Raw genomic sequence first — 18998 nt, forward strand, 5'->3', positions numbered from 1 at the left:
GTGCTCATCTATCTGTAGTCTGTCCTTGGATGTTTGAGAAGTGTCTCAGTTAAAATACTTTTGTCTGGAGATGCTACTGGCCAGACTGTCTGCTAATGAAGATGATTGCAGAAAGGCAGACTCTAAGTCTATGCTAGAATAAGAGGAAAATAGGCCTGATTATGGGAAAGGGGTCTTGACTGTGTGGCTGTTTTCAAACACAGCTGGGGAATGTTATCCAAATACCCCCAAAGTATAGGGGAAATTGTGCCCAACAAATTATCAGCCACACTGTTAGAAGTTCTTAGGAAAAGAATCAAATGGAAAAGCTACAATAGCACACAAGAAATTCACTGTAGGAAACAGCTGATACATTCAAAAGCCAGTATCACCAAAATGCCTTGAGTTTTGGCTTCCCTCTGGCAGAGGCCTTGGCTATGTCAGGTTTTAGCTCTGTCAGTACCAGCTGAATTCCTACCTCATATTTCTACGGCTTGCAGCAGTAGACATGATACACAGTGACATAAGACTGACCAGTTAAAGCTGACCACTTTAATAATCATAGCTTTGAAGACAGAAGTACCAGGTAATGGAGTCTATGTGAGGAAACTTCTAAAGTGAACAAATAAATGTCTTCAATTTGAAGAATTTGTGGGTGCCACTAGTAAAAAAAAATCCTGACTGCAGGATATTTGTTGGCATCTTATAGGTAAGATGTTTTTATTTACTTCTAGAAGTGATGAAACATTACATTAAGTTGAAGGAACCTGACTAGAATATATTCATAAAATTACAACCCCCCCCAAAATTCCAAGGTGTCTGGAAATAGAATCTGAAAGGCAAGTATAAAATTTCCAAAATATCTGAAAATCTTGACATCCAATGGATAAATTTGGCAAGTAGACAGTTGTGGTCGAATGCCCGCCCCATCCTTATTATGCAAGACAAATTCCAACACACATGTACACTGTGTAGATTCAGAGAGTTGATATTGCTAATATTCATATGGCATGAGGTTAGGAGTTGAAAGATAGCAACTACTATCATTTTTGATACTTTAAAGATGTATTATATGGGGCTGGGGTGGGGCTAGCTCAGTGGCAGATCACATGCTTTGCATGCAAGAGGCCCTAGGTTCAGGCTCTGGGCAGCAGGCACATATATATGTGCTCACACTCCGTGTGTGTGTGTGTGTTCTGTATGTCCTCATTTGCATTTTTATGTTGATGCATACCAGCTCCAAACCTACTGTACTGAAATACCACAAGCTGACTTGATCTCACATTGGCCACAGGTGAATGTGCCACTGGTCTGTCCTCAGAGCAAGTGTTGTAGTGTGACTAATGCTTTACTGTAATAGAAGCAAAAGTCCCAAGAAATAGCAATTTTAAATAGATAGATCTTTACTTAACTTTTAAAATAAAAACAAAATGAAAAATTCCAGTGTCAACAGAGTAGATGCTTAAAAAACAGAATGCAGAAGTGATACCTATTTTCTAAAACTAAAACAGTGTAGAAAGCCATACCCAAGTCGAGTGTAGCCACCACCACATTAAATCCTTTAAAGTACAGACCATCAAAAACTCTTCATAAAACCACTGCTTAATATACTTCTGTAACTCATCAATTCAAAGTTACATTATTTTGCTTAAAAGTGAAATTTCATTTTAAATAAAGCATCTGAAAGTGTAGTAGGAGAATGCCTAGCAACAAGACATCTGAGGAGTAATTGCGAGGCTCTAATAGGGCTTCCTCACTAGCAAGGGACACTTCTAAAGTGTAGTCACACAGAACAGTCATTTTTAGATGTGCAGGCTGTCTAGTGAGAACATTCGTGTATGTCTGGAAGCATAATGACATTTAGCCATATCCAAAGAGTCACAAAGCAGTGATATAACTGGGTTTCTTTTTCTTTTGAGAGTCTCTCACATGTTTTACAAATCTGTTCATTGTGGTTAGAATGAGTATCTTAAGCTTCAAATCCAAGGAGGGAAGGAAATGGAGAAAAAGCAGAACAGGAAGCAAAGTGTTATACATCATTAAAGCTCTCATTTTGGTTATTTTTATTTTCCAACAAAGAAGCTTGAGAATGAAGTGTTTTAGAAAGAATGCCTCTTAGGAACACATGTCCTAAGATAAAAGCCCCAGAAAGATAAAACGACTGTAACAAGGATGTCTCAGGAACCTGACAGAGCATCAGTGATTATAAAAGGTCCAGAGGATCTATCCTCGGTTATTTCTGCTGGTAAAGCAGCTCAGTTGGGAGAATGCTTCCCCAGCATCACAGAAAGCAGGCAAGATGACACATGCTTATGGCCCAGTGCTCAGAGGGCTAGCCTGGAATACAAGACGACTTGTCTCACAAAAATCAAACAAAAACCAAAAGAAACAAAACCAACTTCAAACCAGTTATTTCTGTAGGGTAGAGTAAGGGAAGTCCCTGGTTTCTTTTTATTTTGTTTACAAAGTAGCAATAAGGAAAGTGGCTTAAGAACAAATGAAGAGGTGCTGGAAGAGAAACTGAGTCAAGGGCAAGGACTCTGGAGCACAGAGTGGTCATTTAAGTGTGTTCAAGGTTGTATATCGGTCAGGGAATCAGCAGCAGAAGACGGTCTGGAAGCTGGAGGTCACTCTTCTGTGCAGTCATTTCACAATGGCCACAGCCTCGGGAGTTCATCTTGCGTTCCAAGTAAGAGAGTGTGCAGATGTGAATGCTTCTTATACATATACAAAATTTATGTATCTACAAAAACTTCTAGAGCTCTTGTCTTCTCTGCATGAATCACTCAGAGTCTTATTCCAAGATCTTCCATCATGTGTCAAAAGGGAAAACTTAAATACATGTGGGTTTACATAATACAATAGTGTGTGTGTGTGTGTGTGTGTGTGTGTGTGTGTGTGTGTGTGTATCACATTTCTTTGCTTTTATTTTGAAAGGCCTTTTTAACAACAAAGTCAATAATTTTCAGTGTCTGAGAACTGTTTCAGAAGTTGCCAATAATTTGTTTATATTGTCATTAGAATTAGAACACTTACAGCATGTAGGTACAGACACACAGACACAGACACACACAGCAACTCTGTCCCTGTTTTCTAAGAGTCCCTGTCTCAAACTACTTCTCTACAAATGCAATTGTATACATGGTATGTGTATATGTGAATGTGTGTATATAATAGGTTTATTGTGAGAATTATTTTTAATTTGTGTAGAGAAAATTGCCTAGAAGAGTATGTGGTACCTAGTTACCTAGCTACAGTGTTTCTGCTGCCATCCTGTAATATTATCCCATTATCATTATCACAATAGTACAACAATAAAAATGCTATAATAATTGCACTCTAAAGTATTTACATTTTATTTTAGATGTATGAAATAACAGTTCTTTCATTTTAATTACTGTTAATATAATGTGTAAGTCATTTAAAATAGAAGTTGAGAAAAAGGGCTTCCCACCCTACCTTCTTTTTTTTTTTTTTTTTTTTTTTTGGTTTTTCAAGACAGGGTTTCTCTGTGTAGCTTTGTGCCTTTCCTGGAACTCACTTTGTAGACCAGGCTGGCCTTGAATTCACAGAGATCTGCCTGCCTCTGCCTCCTGAGTGCTGGGATTAAAGGCATGTGACATCACTGCCCAGCCCCACCCCACCTTCTAAGACATGTCTCCAGCATGACAAATTTTTAATTTGGAAGCACTGATATGATATCAGACTGTTTACTATTAAAAGGAACTTCAGAATAGGATCAATTGAGGGAAAAATAAGGAATCTATGCTCAGAAAGTTTATAACTGTATGCATAGGTACCTACGTTTATAGTAGATGGTCTGTATGCCTTTCTTTGGATATATAGAACTAATTCTGTCATGTATGTAATATGTTATATACATAAATTAAGTAGCACCACACACATAAAACACATATAAATAGAAAAACAAAAACAATGGTATTTAAAACTAAAGCATTTAGTTGTAATCCAAATACCCATGTCTGCCTATGACACTAAAGAATTCAGATTTGTATGGCTACATTTGGCACATACCATTGCTGATTCTGACGAGTTGTTTCTCTATATAACAAATAAAATAATGAAATTTAAATTCCTTATGAAGCATATTTCTATTTTGAAGTCACTTCTCCCAGTGTGACCAATTTGATCACATTTACCATCTCTCTGACATGTCCTTTCTCATGCTTTAGAAACTGCCAAAGGGACAGATAGAACGACACCCAAAACCAGCCTCAGAAGGTCCTAGGGAAATGGAGGGCTGAGTGTCAGTTCTGACCCGGTGCTGGGATCTGTGAATATGGTTGTGGATCAAGAAGGGGTACTTTATGACCAAATCACACACACAAACCAACCAAAACCCCTCAAGTTAAAACCAACAGGTCTGTAAAGCTTTATTAAACAAGACAGGTAAATTCTTAATCACACTGGGTCTTTAAAAAACTGTGTAGGCCTGGATATGGGGACCCTACTATTTAAGAGAAAAAAGGAGAGGGGCAGCACCTTTCTTTTGGGTAGTTCACCATTGCACCACAGGGCGCTAAAATGACATAGCTCTCCCCGCCCCCAAGACAGAGTCTTACTGTGTAGTCCTGGCTGTCCTGGAACTCATTACGTAGACCAGGCTATCCTTGAACTCAAGAGATCTACCTGCCTCTGTTTGCCCGAATGCTGGTATTAAACCCCTGGCTTGACATCACTGCTCTCAAACACCCCATATATATTCTGATTTGAATTGAGGAAGGACAGACAAATTGTGGCCTGGTGCTGATGCATGTAAAATCTCCCTCTGCTCCAGCACCTGCTGCATTTCTCTTTTGAGTTATGGTGGCTAAGTCACCTTCCCACCCTGATCTTCAGTATAGCTGTGACCACCTTTGCTCCCATCCAATCAGGATGATGGTTAATTACATAACAAGGGAATTAACAGGTTATAACAAGACAGTTCATTCACGGAAAAAGGATATTAAAGTAATTGGACTATTTTTATCCTTCTACCTTAGGAATGGGAATCCAATGCCTTCAAAAGTCTTCAGACTACTATTGACAGTTCTTTAGTGGGTCAAAGGCTGTATTGGTCAAGCCTGGAATAGCTTTCATGTGAAAGCTTATACCAGAAATGTATGAGGATGTGAATTTTTGAATATTTGTAACACACACAATGTGGAGATGAGGCCCAAGCATAAACATATTAATTTGCTTTACATATAACTTATTCACATAGTCTAAACATAATTTTATATATGTTTTAGCACATCTGTGTTTCACTGCAGCTTGTCATGTGAGTTCAGGTACTCATTTTTCCACTAGGGTATCTTGTTCTTTTGGAACAGCATCTCTCTACATAGCCCTGGCTGTCCCTGCAACTCACTTTCTAGCCCAGGATGGCTTTGAGCAGAGATCCACCTGCCTTTGCCTCCCCAGTGCTGGGATTAAAGGCATGTGCCACCATGTCCAGCTGTGGCATCATTTTTGACATGCAGAAGTTTCAGATTTTGGCTTTTCAGATTAGGATACCCAATGTGTGTTACTTATAAAAAGTTTCACTTTGCTTTTACAGACAAGGGACACACATTAAGACTGTGCTAGAGTGCAAAGGCTTCTGGACAAGCAGAGGGCTCAGCGATAAGCTCCATGAGGATAAGCACATACTCCAGCCTTGACCAGGATAGTCTTAACGCCACATCTGTTTTTACAGTTGCTGCCAACACTTCCTCTTCCAGTCTCAAAAATGCCGATTTGGATAGCAAATTCTATTCTTATGTTTTTGAGAATAAAATGCTGTCATTTTACCAGCAGAGTGGTAAAATTCAAATTCATCCAAGAAAGTTCTCCAAATTCAAATTTCAGCTACAAGGATTTGATTCTACGAGGTTGGCTATGTCAGACCTAGGTATGGAGTCTGAATGGATGACAGACTACTGAATTCCAAGCTGTGATCTTGCTGACTTTATCACTTGTCTTCTCCAATATAAGACTGGTAACGTGCCAGGGAGAGTCCTAGGGAACCCATGGGTTTCATGAAAGGACCAGAAAACAATACCACTACTGTTGAGCTGTGGAGGTCACTAGAATTTACAGATGAAAACCTGCTTTGAATGACTGTGCAAATTATATAGGACACAGTCACTTCTACCACAGGAAAAATTGGCTTTCTCCCCATATCTGCTCTAAGCTTATTTTTAGCTCTCTGCAGGGGGTGGACAGCTAGCTGTGTCTAAACTAATCTCAAGCCCAAGTTTGACCCTCTTTTCTCCAGGCTTCCACTCTGAGCACCAGGACTGGCAGTCACTTGCCCTGGCAAGTATGAACATGCTGCACCAAGAGTTGTCGTTTAAAACTAAGGATGACAATGAGGAAGTCAAACCATTTCTGCCTTCCTTCCATAGAAAACTGCCAACAATTTTCTTATAATTGATATGCCTAACTAGTACGTATTTTAATCTTTAAAATGAAACACAAGCACTAGATTAGCTGCAATCCGCAAGCCTGCTTTCCAGAGCTAGAATTCTAATTCCATAAACTTGTCAGCAGTGGTAAAAACATCCTATCTCCAACTGAAAAGGTGAGAGTTTGTAAGAGGGAACTGAAAAAGTGTTAGTGAGAGACACTTGCACATTACAGACACGTTCTGAACTCTCTAATAGAGAAGATATGTTATACCCAACACATTACCTTGTTTAAAATCCTTATAAGGACTGCTAACCAACCACTATAATAGTACTGTATAGACAAACATAACCATTAGCTTCTGACTCCCACTCACTCTTCCTGAAAGAAAATTACTCATCGAAAATGCAAACCAGTACACCCAGAACATCTAACATAATACCATCTTGGTGCTTTTATCACAGAAGGGAAATATTTGTTTCTCTTTGGGAAATTCTTAGTATGTTAGTAATTTATTTTTCTTGGCTTCTGTGTTTTTATAAAGACTTCAAAAAATTTATATTGCCAGCGTAATCACTGATTTCAATTTAACCTCATTCTAAATGCCTCCCACAAGAGAATAAGTTCTAGTAATTTACTTTAAGAATTGTAATTGTTCCCTGTGAATTTATGATAACCTACATTTTGTAGACAAAGACGGCATAAGATGTATTATCAATAAACTACCCACCAAAAATTATTTCCCAGTTAATAAACTCTGCCAACTCCCTCTGGTCAACAACATATTTGGTTTGAGCATACACAGCTTGTGCTGTCAGCCCACGTGCTAGGAATCTAATTATTCTATCTCCCTCATCTATAAAGCTAAAATAAGTACTCTCAGGTCGGCATTTATCTGATAAGTTTAGAAGCCTATCTTAAAGAAAGCTATCTGGTGATTGGAATCAGAGCATCTTAGTAAATGAATTACTCTTTATGCAGTCTTTACATCTGTACGCTGATTTGCACTGGGTTATGAAATAACAAGACCCACAGTCATTCAACAAAAGGACAGAGACTGATAAAGAAACAAATATTTCCCTTTATTTGAGTGGGTTACAGCTACTTGTGGGATATTCAGAATAACTAAAATCCTTAATTTACAGGACTATAAATGATGCTACTTAACTGAGAACCAGCCAGCAAACAGTAGCCATCTGAAGAACACTACCTATGGAGGGTTTCCCACATCAACTCAGGGGTTCCCACCCGACTCAGTTTCATAGTGTCTACAGTAAATTAGGAACTATGGGCATCTAAGAGTCAGATGAACAATACTCAAGATTTTTTTTTATCAATAGTAGGTTTCCTTACTCCTTTGCCAGATGCACATTGGTAGGCTTTGCTCCAATTGGGATCCCATATTTGTGCAAAGTGTTCATCAAAATTTCCTTCATGTCGTTGTTGTAAGAATCAAAGTCAAATACATTCCGAACCACACTGGAGAGACCTTCGGTGGGATATTTCTGCACAGAACAAAAAAAATCTTCATTATGTATGAGATAAAGCACACAACACTCTAAAGGCTATAAAACTGAGAGAGCAATAATAGTACACTAATGAACTTCAGCAGAAACGCACTAGCTATGTTTGATAACCAGGTAGCAGGAATACACCTTTACGTTTAGCAGTCACTCAAGACAGCTTATCTTCCTTTTGAGATACACAATGCAAGTAGTGGAGTTGCAGTTCTCCCTCTGAGTGTCAGGGCCCTGCTCAGACCTTCTGCTGCCTTCTTAAACCTGCCTACTGCTGGACTATTCAAACTAGCCAAGACACGAAACAGACTAGACGCCCACTGACAGATGAACGGATTAATATGTGGCAGTACACACATCGGGATTTTACGCAGCCATAAAGAATGAAAGTGTGTCACTCACAGGAAAATGCACGGAACTGGAGATCACGTGACATGATATAAGCCAGAAGCAGAGAGAAATGCATTCTGTGTTTTCTCTTCTATGTGGGATCGGTATTGAACAAAGGCACAGAGGACGTGAGAGGAGAAGGGGGACTATGAGTGGTGAGGAAGAGGGAGAGAGAGAGAGAGAGAGAGAGAGAGAGAGAGAGAGAGAGAGAGGAGGTAATACAAGAGGCTGATAAGGAAAGACAAAAGAGCACATTGTTCCTTGCATGCACAATCAGCTTAACTATATATACACATATGGGGAGAGAGCAGAAGGGAACGATTTGGGCGGGAAGGAACCAGGATGAGGTGAGGAGGGATGGCAGGGGAGAGTAGCAGGGAAGGAAGGACTTAATGGAGCAAGGTACCGTGCCATATATGTGTGAAAATCTTATAATGAAACCATTATTCTGCACTCTAAAAACAACTGAAAAAAGAGAAAAAAAGGGAGTAACAGATTGATCAATTTAAACTAGCTAAATAAAGTGTGGAATGTCAACACAGACATCTCTAGAAAACTCAGTCTATGAATAAACGGAGAAAAATGATAAAGGAGGAAGAGAGAGGGGAAGAAGAACTTAAGTGCAGGAAATAGGGAACGGTTGGCTTCCTGCTGCTCCCTGAACATGGAGATAAAGAAAGCAAGAGCCACCACAGCTAGACATACACTGGTAGTTCCTCCAATGACCGGTTTCACTGTCCTTCGGTGCTGACATCCAAGCCAGTATGCTGGACTTAGCAAGGCCTTATAAGTAGAGTAAGCACTTTTTTTCCTTCCCATGTATATATGGGGTATATATATGTTTTTCAGACTTAAGGATAGAATGCTGTATTTCCGTATGTGTATATGTTGTAGAATAATTAAACCAAGTGAACAGACCTATTTGTCATTTTGCATAATTATATTTTAATAGGGTAATCATTTAAAATATACCCTTAGTAGCTTTGCAATGAACATTCCATTATTATTAATAGCTTTTCAGTTACTGTGCTGAGTAATAGCTTTTTTTCCACTGCAACTGAAGTTTTCTCCCTTAAAATCTCTCTCCCTTTTTTACCTCCCAGCAACCTATTTTTCTCAGTGAGGTTTTCTTGGAGGGTTAGAGGCTGGAGAGAATTCACAAGTCAAAGGCTGTGGCTATTAGGTGGGAGATCATTATTTGCTATAGAGAGTTTACATGATTTTACTTTGTTTTGTTTTCTTTAACAAGTGGACTATACATTGTACATGACCAGAGGAATTTAATTCTCTTGCTCACTTATCCTAATTTGACAAATATTCTTTTAGTATACTATCAGTTCTTGCTCTGTTTTCTACCTTCATGTCATTTGTAATACTTTCTATCCAGATACCACATGCTAGTTGTAAAAAGCTAAACAACAAAAACATTTCCTTGCTGTTTAATTATCCCCTGCCAACACACACACACACACACATACACACACACACACACACACACACACACACACACACGTGCACCCATCAAAAAACAAAATCAAACCAAAAACAACCCATCAAATTTCTTAGCTGACTGGTAATGATCATGGTACAAAATCTTGCTAAAGCCAATTCAAAGACTACAGTAGGAGCACCCTCTGGTCTTCAAGATTTATTGCTTAGATTATGCACACTTCATATCAGGTTATCTGACTGACCTATCACAAAATGGAAACACCAGTTATAAACTGTACAGTCTGGGAGACGCAATAGTTTCTTCTAGACACCTTTGCACAGATGTATACCATACCTGTAAATGTTTGACAATGTTGACAACTTCTCTGGTAGAATAAGGATAGTTAATAATCCCTTGGTCAGCCAAGTTCCTCAGCTCTCCAAAGGCCGCTACAAGCTTCTGAAGGATGGGTTCAGGCACGTTTGGGCCATACTGTTTGAGCATCTCAAGCTCTGAATGGGGCTTGGGGTTATCAATGGCATGACAGCTAAAAATGTCGCCTACCGAAAGGAAAAAAAGATCACATTCAGTGGTGATATGCACAACAAAATGCAAGGGTGGTTTAAAGAGCCAGTAGTTGCTCAGCAAATCACCGGAAGCCCATCTAACAATAGGACTGTACAGAGAAGAAAGAAAACACCTGAACCAGAAGAAAACTAAATGATATGTGGCTAATTCTGCATAAGTTTATTTTTATTAAAAGTTATGATACCTGAATACATGCTTCCTGGGAGATATTAAAACACACAGGGGCAGACTCCTTTGTCCCTGCCAAAGTACTCAGTAGTAATGGTTTACCTTATTTTGATCTAGGAACCACGTGGTTAAACAGCTATTTTGTGTATGCATATGTAGGAGTGCTATGTATATTTAAAAGTAACAAAACAGAGCATCACAGCTTCAAGCTTCATCTCACAGACTGACATTTTCAAATACAAACATTCAGGGCAACTTTGTTTTTTGTTTTTTTCAGTGAAAATGAAAGTTATCATGAATGTAAAAAGGTACTTGGTCCCTCTACCATGCAGTCATCAAATAATTACTACACATCTTCCAGATACCAAGTATAACCCGAGGTAATATATATCAAAGATTTAAGGAAAAAATTCCCATTCTTGTGGAGCTTATATTCTGCTACAGGGAGTTATGTGAGTATGGTATATGACAGTAGAAATGGTCATGGGAGAGGGCAGTCACATGGGCCTCATTGAGAAGGTAAAGTCTTCGAATACGTAGCTACATGGAAGAACATCCTAGGTGGTTAATACTGCTCAAGCAAAGACTCTAAAGCAGGTAGAATTCGCATACAGAAGAGTGAGGCAGGAAGTTGGAGAGAGGATGCGGGAAACATCACAAAGGATATTGGAAATCACTGAACATAAGCTCAGCATCTGAGAGATGAGCTTATAAACTCAGAGTGCAATGGGCAGCCATGGGGATTTCTACCAGAGAAGCAGACTGCTGTCAAGAACAGACAGACTGTACAGGGTGTAGGCCAGCGGTTCTCAACTTTCTAATGCTGAGACCCCTTAATACGGTTCCTCATGTTGTAGTGAAATTTTCATTGCTACTTCATAACTGTAATTTTGCTATTATTATGAATTGTAATGTGTTTTCCATTGGTCTTAGGCGACCGCTGTGAAAGGGTCATTTGGCTCCCAAGGGGTTGTGACCCACAGGTCAAGAACTGCTGGTGTAGGGTGACAAATGCCCATCCATGGGTCTGCAGCACTCCTGCTCATTTTGCTAGAAGAGGCTCTGACCAAACTGTCCTTCAAGGATGCTACAGAGCAACACCTTTGGAAGGCAGTCTCTCTGGAACATGGTTAGGCACGCTTATTTCAGGATGTTATCCAAGCTTAGGTCCTTCTGCACTGTATCCCACTGCAGGTGCAGGATTATCTAGCTTCCTTCGTGTTGTCCTGGGGGAACTGGGGCTTGAACAACCAGCAGTATGCTGACTCACTGACTACTCATTTTGTTGTTTGGAGAGAGGGCCTGATGGTCTGACATTAACCCAAGCTGACTGTGATCACTCCTATCCTCTGGTCATCACCCCCTAACACGGGTCAGCTTTCTCCCCCCCCCCCGTCCCCTCTCTCTTTATTTATTTACCACTACTTTCATCAAGAGACATAATCCCTCCTTTGCTTTTGACCCAGAGTCTGGTGTTTCCTGACATGAAATTGTGGCAGGCTAATTTATTAGGCAAATAGGTAAAATCTTAGATCATTCACAGATCATGACAACAGACAGGAGCAGAAGCAAGAAACCCATTAATTAACCATTATTATTATTATTATTATTATTATTATTATTGTTATTAAAAATAATCACGATGAAAGAGGGTGGTGGCTCCAACTAAAATGGTGGCCAATGTTGGTGATGGTGAGATAATTTGGATGTGTTTTAAGAGCCAGTAAGATTTCCTGGTAGATGGTAAGACATGTAAGAGAAAGAAAAGCCAAGAAAGATTTTGCTGTCAAGAAGAACAGAGTTATTATCATAAGTCAAGGGGATCAAAAAGAAAAATCCATTCAGTAATTCCTCACAGTGTGGAATTATTAGATATAAATTAAGGTCTTAATAACAGACAAGTTGGAAATAAGTGTTCAGCAGGGAACTGGAGAGTTTGGCTGCAGAGAAATTCATGGCAATAACAGTTATTTAAGCGATAATGTGAAATGACATGCTTTGATTTTACCAAGGGAATGAGTACAGATAGACAAAAGACAACCAGAACATTCTTTGAAGGAATAAACAAAGAAACTGAGGAATGGTCATCAGTGTGGGAAGAAGCCTAGAAAGTGCTGAGGAAGGACCAGACATCAAGGAAGGACGGGAGAATGACTAATTGTGACAACTGTCCTAAGCACCCCTGATGGTAAGACACAGCCAGGGAACCCATCGCTGCATTTAGTCATGGAAATGGCCTGATGACTTAGTCAAGAATGGCTTCTGGTGGGTGGTTCAGGCAAAGATCTGATCAGAACTGACCTGAGAGGGGTGAAGAAGAAATGGATGTTGGAACTGCAACTTCTAAACACAAACAACTATTCAGAGTTTCTAACAGTAGCTGAGCAAAAAATGGGTAGACAGAGAGAGACCCTGCCTCAAAAAAATAAAATAAAAAAACAACTAAGGTGCCGAGAGGCCAGGGATTTAGGAGACCAAAGTTGTTCAGCAACTACCATGGGGAGAGGGGAGCGGAGCAGGGAAGTGGGGGAGGGGAAGTGGAGTGGGAAGGGGAAAAGGGAGATGGAAGAGGGGAAGGCAGAGGATTGGAGTAGGTGGCAAGGAAAAAAAGGACAAACCAGGAATGAGTGACAAGTGGCACAGGGTGACGTCAGGTGGACAGACGGACAGTGAGCATCAACGTAGGCCTTAGAAAGAACGTGGAAAGGGTGCCTGGGGGTGAGAATGGCTACGAAGAATCTGAACCTGAAAAGAACTTGTACCTTTCTCTATAGAGAAAACTACAGCTTGCTCTAGAGTGTTCCCATGAGCACATCTGTAAGAGCAGCAGTAACACAGGAATTTAATATCAAAACTACATAAACGGTATAAGTGAGAATATAGTATACACTCTAAAATGTATACAGGAGACTACCGAACTCACTTCCATGACTTACTGTCTCAGTTAATATTCCGAGGACTGGCTTTCATTTCGGCATCTGGTACTACTTATCTCATTTCTCTTAATAGCAGCACACTGCTCTATTGTCCGGATGCAGAATTTCTTTATCTAGCTCCTTTGGAGGGACAGTGGAATGTTTTCATCCTAGCTGCTATACACAATGTTGTGTTGACTATCCTTGTACTCGAATGGCTATTCAGGTAAACTCCTGGGACAAATCCCTTATGTGGAACTGCCAGATCAAGATCCTAACAGGAGCCTGGGCCTGCTTTCTATTGTGTATGAGATTCCAGAGAAGAGGAATTCTCCTGCATGGCTGCTGCTGCTGCTGTACCCTCCAGGACCTCCCTACTCAGTATGAACCAGTCTCTGCACAGCTGGCCTCAGGCTTTTTAGAGGTGATAGGAGTTGACACTAACAGCCATTCATTATGGAGCATTAAACAACTGCTTAAGTTGTTTATTCTGAGTCAGACATAAACGTGCAGTCCAGCTCGGAGCCCAGCTCCACCACTCATTAGCTAAGTGATCGAAGAAAAATAACCTGGGTGAGTATCAAAAGCTTCCTGCCCCAGATGTGACGATGGAATCACAGCCCATGGTGAGTAACAGCCGCCACTATAGCATTGCTGTTGAAATTATTCTTGTTATTATTATAGTCAGTATTTTTACCTAAGGTGCCAAAGAAGTCATTGCCCAAGAAAGGGAAGCCAGGCCTGTTGGCCAGAACTACCATCCTGAAGTCAGGATGAATCACGATAACGTCTTTTCTTCCATCCACATTGGCAGCATCTGAAAAATGAAACAGGTAGTTCATGAAACTCTGTTCAAAACAGCTTCAGGTGTTCCTGACTCAATTGTCATCTCCAAGGCTGTGGCAGGACATAAGATGAACATCAGTGAGGCTCTGGAGTCAGATACTGGGGTGAGAGCTGAAAGATGAGAGGAATAGAACAAGCCAGTCACAAGTTCTTACCACTAGGAAATCCTCATCCCAAGAGAGCTACTTCCTGTATACTCACACCTTTTATACCTTTCTGTGCCCTGCCATCTCACTTCCTTTCTCCACCTAGCTACATCACTTCCTCTTTCCACCCAGCTCTATCACTTCCTGTCTGTCTGTACAGACCTCCAGACCTCTATGGTTAACTAGTGCTGGGATTAAAGGCATGTGCCACCATGTCTGGCTCTGTTCCCAGTGTGGCCTTGAATTCACAGAGATCTGGATGAATCTCTGCTTCCTCAATGCTAGGATTAAAGGCGAGTGCCTGACCTATATGTTTAATATAGTGGCTGGCTTTTTCCTTTGATCCCCACGCAAGCTTTATATGTTAGAGCACAAATAAAATATCACTATACCATCCAATGATTTTTAAAATTTTGCTTTAATGTATGCACCACATGTGTACCAGTGGAGGCCGGAAGTCAGCACTGGATTCCCTGGAACTGGAGTTACAGATGGTTGTGAGCCAAAATGTGAGTGCAGGGAATGGAACCTGAGTTCTCTGGAAGAGCAGCAAGTATTAACTATTGAGCCATCTCTCCAGCCCATATTCAGTGACTCTTGATTGTACTGAGCCAATAATAAAAGTAAGTTTTAATATTGTGAGCAAGAAAAACAGGCCAGAGTTCCTAAAATTTCAAGATAGCATTTTAATAATAGAATCACACACAAATATTTGAAAAACAGGTATAAAGATTCAAGGTTGACATATTCAGGGTAGAAAAGGAAATCCTTTTTCTGTGTATAGCTTAGTGATGAAACATGTGATTCCATGATTGAAGCCTCAATTCTACTCTCAGCACCGCCAACAAATAAAATCAAAACCAAAAAACCAAAACCAAACCAAACCAAACCAACCAACCAACCAACCAAAAAAACCCCTGAAACCAGAGAGGTTAGATTTGGATGTTATTTTTAGAAATGAATGTCAGTACAATTTAATTTGCAAGGAACTTAAGCTTATTGCTTGTTTATAGGAGAGAGCTAGAGAGGTACATCCCAGAGATGCCAAAATTACACATCCTACGGAAATGTCGCTCTTTACTACTCACGTGCAACAATGCGTCGTCCATCTGCTAAAATCATTTCTCCATTTTCTACCAGAGTTTTCAAAATACAGGTGACATTTGTCGGTGCTTTGTCTGCCTCATCGACTACTAGAATATGACCCAACTTTACCGCTTTAACCTTTGAAGACAGAAAATGTATCATTAGAAACAAAGAACCAGCAGGGCGGTGGTGGCGCACGCCTTCAATCCCAGCACTCGGGAGGCAGAGGCAGGCGGATCTCTGTGAGTTCGAGGCCAGCCTGGGCTACCAAGTGAGTTCCAGGAGAGGCGCAAAGCTACACAGAGAAACCCTGTCTCGAAAAACCAAAAAAAAAAAAAAAAAAAAAAAAAAAAAAAAAAAAAAAAGAAACAAAGAACCAAAGTAAGCATTATTGAAAGCTCATCGCTCACGCACAGACGGCAGGCACCACACAGTCAGCAGGCACCACACAGTCAGCAACAGAAGCATCACAAAGGCACTCAAACACAATAGCAAGTCTGGCACTTTTCTCCAGTTAGAACCATTCCCAACAACATTTCACACCCCAGAATGGGGGAGACTGAAAGTGCCATTGAGGGTGGGAGGGGTGTGATGGAACAGTCACTGTACAGTTTGGAATGTACAGTTTGATCAGAGGAGATGGGTGTTCGGGACAAAGAAAACCATGGTCAAACTGCATTCGGGGAAGAATGAACAGAGTGTCTCTAGGACAGTCAATGTAAGAAAAGGCATGGCAAGGTAGACTGGGTTTCTACTGCTAAGGAATGAGTTGCCAGATGAGAAAATAGGCACTTAACCTCACCAAGTAATGGGGCAGAACTACATGTTTGAATTCTGACCTGATGAAAATGGAGCACTGAGCTACACTTCAGGGTACTGAACTTGGCAGAACACACTGAATCGACGTAGTTTGGCAAAGTGAGTGAAGTGGGCATAAAGAAATATTAGAATATTAGGTAGGATATTAGAGCGACCTTGTGGAGAGGCATCACCTACACACTGGATAGGAAGGCAGGGGAGCGTGCCAGGGTCTTGGGTAATCATGTGGAGGGAGACATGAGGAGAACGATGAGGCTGTAGACCCCACCTACCCTTGCCAGGCTTTCCTCATGCTTTCAAGGAGGCGGGCAGGAGATACTCTATACATTTCAACATAATCTAAAATTTCTTTCTAAAAGAGATACTAATTAATAACCCACAACCTAGTGGACCATATCAAATTGTTCTGACTGCACAGTATTAACTAATGATTTCAAGGAAACAAACTTAGAAACGATGCTTCTTTTTATCACAGTATTTCATACTGTATTCTCAAAGGCTTTATAAGGATTCTTTTTTTAATTTAGGGTGAAAATAAGCTAAATTTAAAGAAGAAAAGATGTAGCTGCTCCTACTCCTAACACACCTCTGTTCAGAGAAGTACTGGGCTCGAGCTTGGAGACTTCTGGCACAGATCCTGAACTTCCCCAGCCTTGAGGCCTGGCCCACAGCAGCTCCATGACAACTGCCTGCAGAGCAGCTCTGTGGCCAGGCTTTAGATTTGCGTCTTGAGTGGGAATTAGATCCTCTCAGGCCCCCAAAACACTGAGTTGATGTTTTGTTAGTTTAGAACAACAGACTTTTTAAAAGCCTCAGAAAATAAGCAGAGGATCCCTGTCAGTTCCTGAATCTCTCACTGAGGAGAGAAGTGCAGGAAAAGAACATATCATTTTCCCAAGAATTTCATTTCATCTAAAATGATACAGGTATGCACTCCAATCAGACAGACACTAAAATGATAAACGCATGTGATCAATTCAGACAACTGACCCATCCATGGGCTGACATACAGGTACAATCAAAACACACTTTAGACCGTTTGAATCATCAGCTTACTGACCAGAGGTGAGTCTTCATACACAATTAGTCCATCTTTAACCGAGGGCTGAAGGGTCAGAGTCTGCACCGTGGTGTCCCTAAAGCCAAACCAAACATTTCAGAGTCAGGCCGGAAATGAACCAATGTTTGAGCATGAATAAATAATAAGTAAATCTTTAAATTTCTTCAACATCCTGCTTTTCCCAAGAAAAACCAAAGCAACACGTGAAAGTTCAGCCAGCAACAGCATTCTGTTGACAGCACAAATCTTAAGGGCTCAGGAATGAATACAGTCGCCAAATCTGTCTCTTTCCCTCGGCAATCTTATTTGTGGTGATTTCACTACTCAAAATTATCTCCTGAGGATGAAGAGACTATTTAAAACTAAGTTTATATTGCTACATATTACAAAGAATACTTAGGCTATTTAAAAATTGATGGCCAGATTGCCACCCTGGCCAATTAACCTAGGAATACCACATCCTACCCAATCTGCCATCGGGGCAAAGGCCAGACTATCATGCTACTTGAAGAACACAATTACGTCATAGGATTTTGAAGATTTGGAGATAAAACCCAAGGCTTTGTACTATATTATTTCAAAGCTATTCTTTTACTATTTGTCTGGCCTTCCTTTAAGTGGGTTCTCAAAAAATGTTAACATTGAGTTATCTATGCTCCGAGCCTCTCTTCTGATGAGCCATGAAGTTCCTGTCACCTGTGTGCAGTATTGCAGGCATTAGACAGGCAAGTTCTCACATTTTCAAGGCAGGCAATTTTATGTCTTTACTTTCTACACACAGTGCATCTTAAAAATGAAAAGTTCTATGGCCAATCTGACCATGCTACACAATGAAATCACATAGAGTAAAATATGACCATTATCTCTAAGAGTCCAAAGTTATCTTTCAAAGGACCCTGCTACTTATTCCAAGTAAGCAACGAAGCTCCAGCTGCACTGTCTTGAACACCTACCATGTGTAAGACACTGCCTGTATTGTGAACTTCAGACCTTGATTCTGTAATATACTTGTGAAACTTAAACTCAAACGGCAAACTTTACTACTAACTTAAAAATTTGCAATGTGCATCTTGGAGGTAGGGAATGGTCCTGATGATCTTTAAGTCTGTCATACAAAGGACAGTGACATCAGCAAGGTACACTTGGGGTTGATTAGTCACAGCACCCAGAGTTGATGGTTCATGTCCATTTTTTATTCCAGACGAGCTGAATCTAGACTTTCTATAGTTGTGGGTAACTTCTCTATGATAGTCTTCCTATACCAGAGCTGGAACAGATACATGGACAATATAATCATAAATCTTTACATCCCTAGACTTTGTTTCAATTACACCTCGTCAGAAAGGGTTCTCTAAAGTGACAGTAACAGGTTTCTGGAGTTAATCTGAGCCTCTTGCGAGCTCCCATGATCATGGTCTTGTGGGATCATGGTTTGTACCCAGAGTTCACTGCCTCCTCCATGTCACAAAGAATATATTCCAAAGAATCTACTAAAAATCAAATTAAAATGCACTAGGAAATGTAAAAAACAAAACAAAAACAAAAACAGTGAAAATACATTCTGGCAATGTATTGATGCTTTTCCACATTTTTTTTTTTGTGTGAGACATTATAGTATGTTGTTATATATCAACTTTCTGTATTCACAGGTCTTATACATTC

The 18998-nt window shown here is 40.2% G+C and overlaps 1 protein-coding gene across 1 annotated transcript in view; it reads right to left on the reverse strand.

The window, feature by feature from the left end:
- The window catches only part of Vwa8 (von Willebrand factor A domain containing 8), a 341953-nt gene that overhangs the window by 122178 nt on the left and 200777 nt on the right, over positions 1-18998 (reverse strand). Inside the window, exons 22-26 of the mRNA XM_059273290.1 lie at positions 17337-17412; positions 15460-15595; positions 14077-14196; positions 10063-10268; positions 7723-7874 (exon numbers count right to left, since the gene is read on the reverse strand). Coding sequence (XP_059129273.1) covers positions 7723-7874; positions 10063-10268; positions 14077-14196; positions 15460-15595; positions 17337-17412 — 690 coding nt within the window. The remainder of the gene's footprint in view (positions 1-7722; positions 7875-10062; positions 10269-14076; positions 14197-15459; positions 15596-17336; positions 17413-18998) is intronic.

Source organism: Peromyscus eremicus, chromosome 9 (assembly GCF_949786415.1).
Source record: "Peromyscus eremicus chromosome 9, PerEre_H2_v1, whole genome shotgun sequence".
Taxonomy (NCBI): domain Eukaryota; kingdom Metazoa; phylum Chordata; class Mammalia; order Rodentia; family Cricetidae; genus Peromyscus; species Peromyscus eremicus.